The 12,115-nt window shown below is 32.2% G+C and overlaps 1 protein-coding gene across 4 annotated transcripts; it reads left to right on the top strand.

The window, feature by feature from the left end:
• The first annotated feature begins 4,053 nt into the window (after nucleotides 1–4,053).
• Nucleotides 4,054–11,098, top strand: LOC100798549 (ABSCISIC ACID-INSENSITIVE 5-like protein 3). 4 transcript variants are annotated; one of them, XM_003543775.4, is made up of 4 exons: nucleotides 4,054–4,451; nucleotides 4,589–5,263; nucleotides 5,403–5,474; nucleotides 7,775–8,900. In XM_003543775.4, the coding sequence occupies exons 2-4, from the start codon at nucleotides 4,601–4,603 to the stop codon at nucleotides 7,853–7,855; spliced, it is 816 nt and encodes a 271-aa protein (XP_003543823.1). In that variant the 5' UTR covers nucleotides 4,054–4,451; nucleotides 4,589–4,600; the 3' UTR covers nucleotides 7,856–8,900. The 4 variants fall into 4 exon arrangements, with proteins under 4 accessions (XP_003543823.1, XP_006593616.1, XP_006593615.1 ...); XM_006593553.4 differs by lacking the exon at nucleotides 7,775–8,900 and adding an exon at nucleotides 8,923–11,098 and having other exon boundaries at nucleotides 4,068–4,277; XM_006593552.4 differs by lacking the exon at nucleotides 7,775–8,900 and adding an exon at nucleotides 8,923–11,098 and having other exon boundaries at nucleotides 4,069–4,451.
• The last annotated feature ends 1,017 nt before the right edge of the window (nucleotides 11,099–12,115 follow it).

Raw genomic sequence — 12,115 nt, 5'->3', positions numbered from 1 at the left:
TGGGCAACAACTTGCTACTAACATATATTCAACTTTACCAGTGGACAATGTAGTTGAGCATTACTTCTTGCATATCCATGTAATAAGGTTACCACCAATAAAGCAATTGTTCCCACTTGTGCTCTTCCTTTCAACTTTGTCACCAACATAGTTAACACCACAGAAACTTGTGAGTCTAAAATTTTCTCTTTTTTTGAATAGAAGACTAAGATTATGAGATAGAGTAGTGATCCAATCATTACTTTGTATCAAGTCTTGTCTACCTTTGTTGATTCCTCGTCCAATCCAAGGTATGTTGTAGTATGCATGAGATTCTTCATTTCTATTGCACCGTTCATGTTGAATATCTTCAACAACTTTTTCACATACTTGGTTTGGTGGATGTAGATACCAATGGGTGTTTGCTTTATTTGTAGCCCGAGAAAGAATTTCAGCTCACCCATCATGCTCATTTCAAATTTTGTTTGCATTAGCTTAGAAAAATCTTCACAAAGCATTTCATTAGTAGTACTGAAAATGATGTCATCTACATATAGTTGTACTAATAAAAATTGAGACTCATAATTTTTGCATAAGAGAGTTGTGTCAACTTTTCCTTGCTCAAAGCCATTTTTCAAGACAAACGAACTTAGTTTTTCATACCAAGCTCTAGGAGTTTCCTTAAGTCCATATAAATCTTTGTTGAGTTTAAAAACATAATGAGGAAGAGTTTCACTCTCAAATCCTGGAAGTTGTTCAACAAAAACTTCATCTTGGATTAACCCATTAAGAAATGCACTTTTTACATCCATTTGATATAACTTCCAAATCTTTAAGCTGAAAATGAAAGTAAAATGCACATTGCCTGTTGAAGAGCTACAGGTGCATAAGTTTCTTATTAATTTATACCTTGTTGTAAATATCCTTTGGTGACTCACCTTGCCTTGTTTATCACAACCTTACCATTTTCATTCAGTTTGTTGTAGAAGACCAATTTTGCTCCAACAACTTTCATTCCTTTTGGTAGTTTAACTAACTTCCAAACATCATTCTTTTGAAACTGATCAAGTTCCTCTTGTATGGCTTTGATCCAGTTATCATCTTGCATTGCATCATCAATGTGTTTGGGTTCCACTTCAGAAATCTATACAGTGTACCTTATGATATAAGTGAACCTTATCTGAACACAATCTGTTGGGTCTCAAATGATTTGACTTTCTAGATGATTTCTTCTCATGATGCGTTTAGTGGGTTAGGTATAGGGATGGCATGACTGTGAAAATTTGTACCCAAAACAAGCGCGCTACCAAGTTGCGCAACATCCTTTTTCCATTTGTTTCTAGTGTTATTGTAAAGAATCTTTGTCTTGTTTTCCACATTTTTATCTGTTGATATATAGGTTCCCTTACCTCTTCTTGGGATTCTTGTTGGGTGGACGCTATTGTTCTAAGTTCTGACTAGACGAGCATGTTTCTATTGAGCCATCGTCCAATCTAAGATTTGCAAAAGACTCATCTAGCTCACATAAATCTTTATCAGGCTTATTTTCATTAAACTTCACATGAATAGCTTCTTCAATCGCTAAAGTTCTTGAGTTGTAAATTTTGAATGCCTTAGATGTTTCAAAGTGTCCAAGAAATGTTCCATTATCACTTCTCAAGTCAAACTTTCCCAAGTTATCCTTTGTGTTGAGAATGATACATTTACATCCAAATGGATGAAAGTATGATATGTTGGTTTTTCATCCCTTCCTCAATTCATTGATTAACCTCCAATTGTAGACATGATACCTTTGATCTGAAAGTTTTCCTAGTCTAATCTTGTAGAGGTTGTCTTTTTTCTTGGTAGAGAATAGAAAGGACCCATCTTTTGGATTTAACGACAAATTCATCCTTATTAAAAGACACATCATATCCACCATCACATAATTGACTCATGCTCAACAAATTATGTTTGAGTCTTTCAACAAACTATATATTATCAACAATTATTTTTTTAATTAGTTTTATAAACATTACTTTATATGCATCATTAGTCCGTTATTAATTTTTTTCAAATTATAAAAAATTATAAATTAAAAATATTTAATATATAAATATTTTAATTTTATTTTATATCATTTTATATATTTTTTATTTTGAAAAGTTTACATATTTTTTTTTATTTTACCAATTAATAGTTAAATTTTATAAATTAATACACTAATTATTTACATAAATTACTTTGTAAATTTATTTTAATACACATATTATATTTACTCCAATTATATAAATCAATATAATTATATCAATTAATATGTAAATTATAAAAATTAGGTAAATTTATTTTAATATGTGAATTAATAAAATTTTAATACTTAAATTTTTTAGGAATGTTAATATTTTTGGTTTTAACTATAAAAAATAATTTATTAAATGAGTTTCTTAATACCAATTATATAAATTAAGAAAATTACATAAATTAATATGTAAATTTTTTATAAATTATTTTATGTAATTTATAAAAAATTATGTACATTAATTTTTAAATATAAATAATACAAATTTTTATTTTTAATTATAAATATTAATATATTTTTATTTTATGTATTAGTTTATGTATTTTTTAAATATTATAATAAAATAAGAACGATTTTTTTAATTCATATTAAAATAAATTTTATAATAAAAATAAAAATATGTAAAATTAAATATTAAATATTTCTGTTTAGTTATAATTTTTTATAAGTCAAAAAAATTGATAACTCTTGACTAATAATACATATAAAATATTGTTTATAAACTTAATTAAATAAAATAAGTGTTTTAATAGTTTATTTCTTTGTCTTTAAATAAAAGATTATGAGTTCAGCTAAGATTTTTTTATTTTTTTTACTTTATTTAATTTCTTGTCATATAAGTATTATGTCGACAACTATATAAATGTCATATCACATTAATATATTATAACAAAGTTAACGTTTAAGCCAACTGATGAAGAGAATAAATTCGATTATTTTAAAAATAAAGAGACTAAAATCATATATTTGAAATTATAGAAAAAGTTAAGTTATAATTAGACAAAAAAAGTGAAGTACATTTTCATACCTTGATTAAATAGTAATATTGAAGTTGGAAGATTATATTTGTTTTAAAAAAAGATAGTTTCTAGTTAAACAACAAACTCAAATTAAAAAAAAGATATTTTTTTGCTAATTAAGAAAAAAGTTATATAAATATGTTTTTGATAAGTAAAGGTGAACAAATATCTAAATTAATTCACATATGATTATTTTAGTTAAATAAATTATTTTAAGGTTAAGTGTTGAATATGCATAGGTAGTTCAAGAAACTTTATTGAATTGTCTTCTAAGTAATTTTATCTGAACTCGAGTATATCTGTCTTTAGTAAAAAATAATTCTATTAAAAATATATTAATATTTTAATTTAATCAGAAATTTAATGAATTATTAATTAACTAATTAAGGTCACCAATTCAGTCATTTTAAAAAATCAACGGTCCAAAAAGCCAGTCATACAATCCAATTCTGGTCAAGATGACCCAAAAACATATAGAAATTAATTGCGAAAATCCATTATAATTTTTTTATTTTATATTTTTTATTCAAATATATTTTATGAGATGGGAAAAAATGATAAAAAATTAAATTCGTTCAAAAAAGTGTATCCCAAAAAGTGTGAGATATTAATAAATTGATCTGTAAAATATAAAAAATTCAAATTTAATCATGAAAAGTACAACAAACTAATATTACAAACAATTTAATAAAAAATTGATCATAAACTTTACAATTTAATGTTAAAATTATTCTTAAAAAATATAATTTATTATTAAATTAATTTTTGAATATTATAACTTAACAAATTAATTTATCATACTCTTTTTTACATTTAATGATTAAATCTATATATATATTTTTATTTTGCTTAACTAATTTATCATAGTATCACACTGCTAAATTTAACTATTTATCTTTTAAGAAAATGATTCTAATGTAGAGTTGAAGAGGCAAAACAAAAAGACAAGGATGGTTCCCCAATAAGAAGCCCTATATGAAGCTATCAACGTGTGCCACTTGCCATCATTTTCCACAAAATTCCGAATCAGTCCCACATCACAACACAACTCAAGTTTAGACCAACTACCCCTTTTCTTAAATTGTTCCCATTTTCACTTGTGATTCACCCCACAAAATGATGTGTTTCCCTCTGCACTTGCCAACCCCGAATTCATAGGGTCTCTCTCTGTTCTTTCAGATCCTTTTCACATCCCCCCCCCCCCCCTCCCCTATTTTCAGGTAAAAATCGATGCTGCCCTTTTGCACTGTGATCTTGTGTGATGGTTTTGATGAAGTTGGGTTGATCGTCATTTGCGAATCATAAAGTTTGAATTTTTTAAACTCCTAGTCTCTTGTTGTGATGGTGTCTTTCTGAGGACCCCAGAAAGGGTGGAGTGTTGAACTTTTGAAAAGGTTTGGAAATTTGTTTAGGGGAGGAATTTGGGGTGATGTTTTTTTATTTTTGGGTGTGATTGAGTTATAGAGATTCTCCAAGTGCAATGGTGAATGATGTTTTAATTTGATTGTTGCTTTGTGGTTTCAACTTACAGGTTTTGGTTTGAATGGGGATTCAGACAATGGGATCTCAAGGTAATGGGCAACAGTCTCATTTACAGCCTTCATCTTTGTCCAGGCAAGGTTCATGGTATAGTCTCACTCTTGATGAGGTCAATTGTCAATTAGGAGACATGGGGAAGCCATTGGGTAGCATGAACCTTGATGAGCTTCTTCAAAATGTGTGGACTGCTGAAGCAAGCAAGTCTTTGGTGATAGGCGCGGAGAGTGAGAACATGTCGTCGTCTTCCTCGCTTCAACGGCAGGCCAGCCTGACGCTGGCTCGCGCATTGAGTGGGAAGACGGTGGATGATGTGTGGAGGGAAATTCAGCAAGGTCAGAAGAAAAGGTATGGAGAGGATGTGAAAAGTCAGGAGGGAGAAATGACTCTTGGTGAGACCACCTTAGAGGATTTCTTGGTGCAAGCAGGGCTTTTTGCTGAGGCTTCTATCAGTCCAGCTGTGGGGTTGGATACAATGGATTCCTCCGCTGCACAAGGTTTCCAACAGAAAACAGGCCTGTTGTCCTCCCCTTCAATTGGCAGTTTATCGGACACAAGACCGGGCCGGAAAAGGGATGCTCCCGATGCGTATGAGAAAACATTAGAAAGGAGGCTGAGGAGAAAAATCAAGAATAGGGAATCTGCTGCTCGATCTCGAGCCCGAAAACAGGTTTAGCCTTCATTTACTACTACATGGAGCTATTTTGGTTAGCTGAATTGATTGCATTCTTTGGTTGTTTCTTTTACCTGTTGGGAATGTTATTTTGTACCATTGCTTTATTTTTTTTTATCAATGCTTTTTGGTGCAGGCTTACCACAATGAACTGGTTAGCAAGGTTTCCCGTCTAGAAGAAGAAAATGTAAAGCTCAAGAAAGAGAAGGTATTAGACCTCATTCATGCTTCGTTTTCACCACTATGTTCAGCATTCCTTGTGTTTGTTGTATAGGTGTTTGTATTACCTTTTATTAGAAATTTATTGTGCGTTATTTGTGGTTTGTATGCCATTGATTTCTCTTTCTTGATCAAAAAGTTTAGGATGTGTTCTGTGGATTGAATGTTGTTTTGCAACTAAGAGACTGATTGATTGTCATGTACTGGATTTTATCATCCTTGGGGAAATGGGAAGTTGCAGATTTCCCCATATTTGTCAAAATTCCAATATTTTAATATTAATTGAGTAGAATGACATATGAGATATGAATAAAATGATCTTCTGTCAGTTATTTCTTAGTATTAATGTCTCTTGCATTTCAATAAATTGAAATTTGGAATCACTTTAGGTTGAGGGTCAAATGGTACTTTAATTTCAAGCTAAGTGAGTTGTTAACTTCTTACCACAGAGAAAAATAGAAACATGAAATTCTTCACAGCAACATCTGACTATTTTTTGTAAGCCGTACTTACCTTAATAAGTCTCTTAATTCTTAAATATAATTAATTGCAAAAATATATACCATTGAGTACTAGGTTAAAAACTGGACAATATTATCCTGTACTTATATACAAACTCGCTTTCTGCCTGTTTCCAAAATGCTTTTGGCGTAATACTGAATCACTTTATCAGTTGTTTACTATATGTTGATAAAACTCTTGTGCTTTGTTTTATCTTAGCACCTTAAGCTTAAATCTACTTTTAGTATTCTGAGTGGGACTAATTGCACTAGAGTCTGAGCATGTTTTTCTTTACTCTTTACCTGTAGTGTATGGTAATATTTATCTGAGACTTGAGGTTACATGTTCTATTAATGATTGGGAAACCATTACAAAATACTTTGATGTAAATGATTTTACTGAAAATTTTGGTTTCAATAGAGCCCAATGGCCTCAACTGATCTATGTATCTAACCCCACCTAATGAGTTAAGGAATAATTGTTGAAGACTACATCTGTATTTTATACCAACACATGCTCCATCAAAATCTTTTTCAATTATGTATGCTGTAATGCTATGTTTGTTGCATAGGCTCTCATATATATTGCACTGTGAGCAAATGTCACTTTGAATACCTGGTTTCTTGTTTAATTTCTGTACCTCAAGTTTAGTTCACTTGGTCTAATTAAGTATACAACTTAACCAATAGAAAGGCTAACACTTGAAAACGGGTCTACCATTTAATTGGCCAATCCTAAATGGAAACCTCTTTACCAATTTGGTTTTTGATAGAATAGAATGGCATCGTTAGATCCATGTGGCCAACCTACCTTATGGGAAAATGTTTTGGTTGTTGAAATTTGGCACCCCCTATTGCTTATAAGTGTGTATATTTTGGACATAATAGAGCAGCATAGAGGGTTGTAAATGTGATGTATTTGGATGTGAATTTTCAAACATATACCTATTATAATGTTTTACTTTGTGCTTGGGTGGGAAATGAGTATGCCTACTGACTTATCTTTTAACTCACTATAACAATGTTGCTTAACAATGAGAGTAGACATGATTTGGTTGATACCTATGTATTACTTCTTATTAGTTTGTCCTTTTTGTTAATAAACTTAGATGAGTCTAAATAAGCTGCTATATGTTTTTGGGAGTTGGATCGTGTTGTATAAATTATGTATACAAGCTGCTTATTCTAGCTTACTATAGTATTATCCTCTGCTGACTTATTCTATAGTTTAGAAAAAGGCATCGGTAGGTAGTGGAACCATTATTTAAATTTGATCGACATTTCAGTATTATGTTAGTTATGGACAACATGGTGTTTTCCTCCTTTTGTTAATTTGCTACTTAATATTTCATTATTTCTCAGAAATTTTTTCTCAAATTTCAATATTTCATGCTATTTTTCACACACACAATCTTCGTTGTACCACGGCCAATGATTTTATATTAATTCACACCATATTTACATTTGGTTGGTACTCGTGTGAATTTCCATTAACTTAGAGCTTATAGCAGCTGCAATCAAACCAGTTTTAGTATGTACTTCTGTTGTTGATTTTATGCCAAGCTCATTGTATAATATTCTAACCAGGATGATGATTGATGCATTATTTTATTATTTCAAATTGAAAAACTTTAATGGCAGTTATATCACGTGTATTAGAAATCTACCATTCTCTGTCTATTTTTGCAAGATAATTTCTCTTGAACCACGAGATTATATGTTGAAGTTTGATATTAGTGCTACAATTCAAATTCCTGATTTCATATTTTGGACTTCCCCCCATTAATAGGAATTCGAAGAAAGGTTACTGCCTGATCCATTGCTTGAACCAAAATATCAGCTTCGAAGACATAATTCTGCCTTTTTCTGACATGTAATCTGCAATGGAGTTTTCTTGTCATTCGTGTTCTTGATTTGATGGGGACATGTCCAGGATTGCATCATTGCATTGCTCATTGCTGTTGCTACTGCTTTGCATTTGCTCTAGTAGGAGAGTATGCTCCATATCTACAATCAACTAACTATAGGGTACATATGCAGAAAAGGTTTGATGTTAGTAAGTTTTAGCATTTATTGGAAACAGTATCAAAAAATATTTGAGCCCAGTGGAAGCCCTGGAAGGGTTGCCTTTTTGTATAATGGTTATCTGTGTGTACTAGGGCAATTATAGGCAGTTATTGAAAGGTGACCTACCAAAAAGGCTGAAACTAGGTAAGGTAGGCGTTGTTAGCATTTCTGAACTGCAATACTGTATTAGTCTAAACTAATATCTGTCGGTAATTGTTAGGGAAAAATCCAGTTATGAGAATTAGTGTGCTCTGTAGAGATAATTTTCTAGAAAAGATGAAATAGCAAAAGAAAAGTTTGTTTATTATTATGTTTTCCATTGCAGTTTTCCACCTTGAACATGTGATTTATTGTTTGGCTACTCCTTAATTTTGGGAAGAGTTTTCAACCAAAAGAATGTATTCTTGATATGACTTATAGCATGTTTGGATTTCCATCTCCACAACTCAAATGTGGATCACAGAAGCAACTTTTAGTTGCTTTTTGTATATCTTGACGTGAAAATTTGATCAAATGAGGATCACGGATGGTAATCCAAACACACTTAATATATTATAAACACTGCATTTGTGAACTTAACCTAGAAGCCCTAACATTGAGCAAGAATGTGAAGTTTAGTGATATTGACAAAAACAAATAGAAAGTGAGAATGTAACCAAATAATGAAGATAAAAAGAAAAAGCACAAAAGAAAAAGAATGAAGATGGGGAAAGTTAATAATGCATTGGCATGTCATGTTAGGAATATAACTTGTTTTTCTACTTTCATCACTTTTGATATTACCTCTATTAAATGCTTTTTTTTTTTTTTTTAATTTCGTTATGTAAACACATCTCAGTGATGATATACATTTTCATTTTCCCAAATTAGCTATGCTGCTACGTTCACAAGGCTATCTTTGTATACATGTCACTGCTCAAAATCACGTTCAATAACAAAGAAGTACAAAGGCTGAAGATAGTAGCTGATTGACGGGGATCGGAATGGATGAATCACATGCAAACATGAACTATGAGGATAAGGAGTTGAAATACTTGAACATATAGTGAGAGTCACATCACAGCCAGTGATAAAATAAAAGTTGCTCTACATAATAAGAGTATGCTCTGGTTGTTTGCAAATGGTCATTTTGTCCCTAACCTAGGACCCTTCGAACATCACCCTGGAAGACAGTCATTTCTAAATAACAGTTTTATTTTCTATGCTTTAAATGGGTCTTGTCACCATTAAACGCATGAATTAACTAGTGTGAAATTATTCTAGCTTAATCAAAAGTATCAAGTTTAAACCCTTGGTATACAATTACATTAAACACTCAGGAAGAGTTTTACCGTACATAATAGTCATAACCAGCTCGAGCAGACTATACATGTGGTTTATACCAAAAATGGGTCTTGGCATTGGGATATTCTTTTACCCTAGTTGATAGTTTTATTTGAGCTTGTGGTGGTATTTTTTTATAGTATGTTTGGACTTTGGATAATTTGAAAGAAAATGGGGATAATAATGTTTTATTATTATTTAGTTGAAGAAAATGGTGATGGTTCCTTCATTGACAGCTTTACTAATATTCGGAGGGTGTCTTCTACAGTAAAGACAGAGCACAATATACTGGGTGTTGTGGTTGTAATTCCTTTTTGCAATTTGAAGATCATAACAATCGTTGGAATATAAAACTAGAACGGGGATGGTCTATTTTCTCTTCATCTCCAGTCTGAAGTTTGTGCAAAGTGTAAAGGTTCGTGCAACCTACAAATTATGTACTTAAGTTTGAATAGTTTCTGTATTTTCCCATTAAAATAAGAATTTGGAGGATCAAAAGATGAAACCCAAAAGACTAGTGCAAGAACTAGAGACACTTGAAAGGGTTGAGACAAACAAATTTAGAAAAGTCAGATCCATATGAAAAATTTAGGTCTTTAGTTCCATCTGGCACATTATGTTATGACTTTTTCTTTACCAACATGCTGAAAGTGAAAGTCTTAACAGTGGTAATGTTTCTGTTGGAGAGTGTTTTAGATCCCCAAAAACTGGTTTGCTTGCTGCGGTGGCAAATAAAAACCATTAGGATTGGCTTGGTGAGGGATTTGAGAAATAAGCATAATGTCATAGGTTTTAATCACTGTTATAAAAAAAAAAGTGTAGCAAATAGGTCAGTTGTAGGAGCACTTCAATATGCTACTATAACTAGACCAGGAATAAGTTTCTCTATAAACAAGGTCTGCCAAATCATGAAGGAGCCTCTTGAACATCACTGGGTGGCAGTTAAAAGGATCCTAAGGTATCTCAAAGGCACTCTCTCATGTGGTCTTCATCTGAAACCTGCTTCTGCCCCTTTTTCCAGCAATGCCTTTTGTGATGCAGACTGAGCCTCTGATCCTGATGACTGGAGGTCCACATCTGGTGCTTGTATTTACGTTGGGCCTAATCTAATCTCCTGGTGGCCAAAGAAGCAGACAATTGTGGCTAGGTCCCGCACAGAAGCAGAGTACAGGAGCTTGGCCTTAGTCACTGGAGAGGTGTCTTCCCTTCAGTCTCTTCTAACTAAACTTGTTGTCCCACACAAGCTCCCTGTCATCCGTTGTGACAACACAAGCACTGTATCTCTTGCTCATAATCCAGTTCTTCATGCTCACACCAAACACATGGAGTTAAACTTATTTTTTGTTCGTGAGAAGGTTCTGAACAAGCTACTACAAGTCAGTATGCTGACATTCTTACCAGGGTTTTATCTCCTAGCAACTTTGAAGCTTTCAGGGCCAAGCTCACACTGTGTGATCCCTCCAATTCTTCTTGGTCTCACCCACCATGAGCTTGTGGGGGTATTAGAGTATTGTTACTCCACTAAGTAAAGTGTATTGGTTTTTACTTAATGGAAATTATCAACTTCAAGCTGTCAGTTTCTGTTAGTCTGTTAGAAGTTACTAACTGTAGTCAGTTAGTAACTGTCATGGTTCGGTTCTGTTAGTCACTCTATATGTAGAATTGACACAGACCTTTGTAACTTGGATTGATAATTTTTCTGATCAATGAAATCAGTTTTACATTTTCTCTCAAACTCTATCAAGTATTTAATACAATCTATAGGTTTTAAGAAATTAAGAAATGGTTTCAGCCGCAACATCGAGGTTTTTGGAATTGCTGTGACTGCATCAGTCACATTTGTGTGCAATTTCCTGCAACATCAAAGATCACAATAGAACCACTACCACAACTATGACCATAATTTAAAACCTTGGTAAACAAATCAAAATAATTTTTTTATTAGGAGTATGTTCGACTAGAAGTTAAAAAAAAATGTTACTGAATATTCTTATAAATGGCAGAATGTTCATAGGTGAAAATGATTAGGCGTGCAGCACTTTTAAAGCTAATATTAAATTTATTGCTTGGGGGCAACATGTACGGCTCACAAATAACTGGTTTACCAAAGCACTGATCCTTTGGAGCATTGAAATGTTAACCAAATGGGTTCAATTCGAGAGTGATGACAGATGTAGTGATGCTGAGATAAATTATGGGGAGACAAATACAAAATGACAAGAAATAGAGACTAAATGCAACACACATAATCAAGCAAACAGAAATTGTGTGTGGTTCTTCATCAAAACTTTTTTGAGATTATTTTTCTTCTCCATGGAATAACCACTAGTTTATATATATATATATATATATATATATATATATATATATATATATATATATATATATATATAAAATAGTTTGGGGTGCAGGTAGTATGGGATGAATAAAACACCAGAGCCTCGCTTAAGGAAACAGCATATTGCCCGTAGAGATGAGTTAACTCTTTTGAAATGATCAGGGCCTAGTTTTGAGATACTGACCGACATATTGTCCGCGAAGGATCGATTTGTAGTTTTAGGCTTCTCGTTCAGATACTGACCGACCTATTGTATGGATGACAGTTGCGCCTAAAAGATCCAATCGCATATGAGCCTAATCGCACGGTTGTTATATTTTAATACATCTTAACATACTTTAATCATATCTTATCATATGGTATGTCCAAAGATCGAGCAAATAAGATATGATAGGAAATTAG

Source organism: Glycine max, chromosome 13 (assembly GCF_000004515.6).
Source record: "Glycine max cultivar Williams 82 chromosome 13, Glycine_max_v4.0, whole genome shotgun sequence".
Lineage (NCBI taxonomy): Eukaryota > Viridiplantae > Streptophyta > Magnoliopsida > Fabales > Fabaceae > Glycine > Glycine max.
Note: the sequence above shows the minus strand (reverse complement) of the source record. Positions and strands in the feature narration are given on the sequence as shown.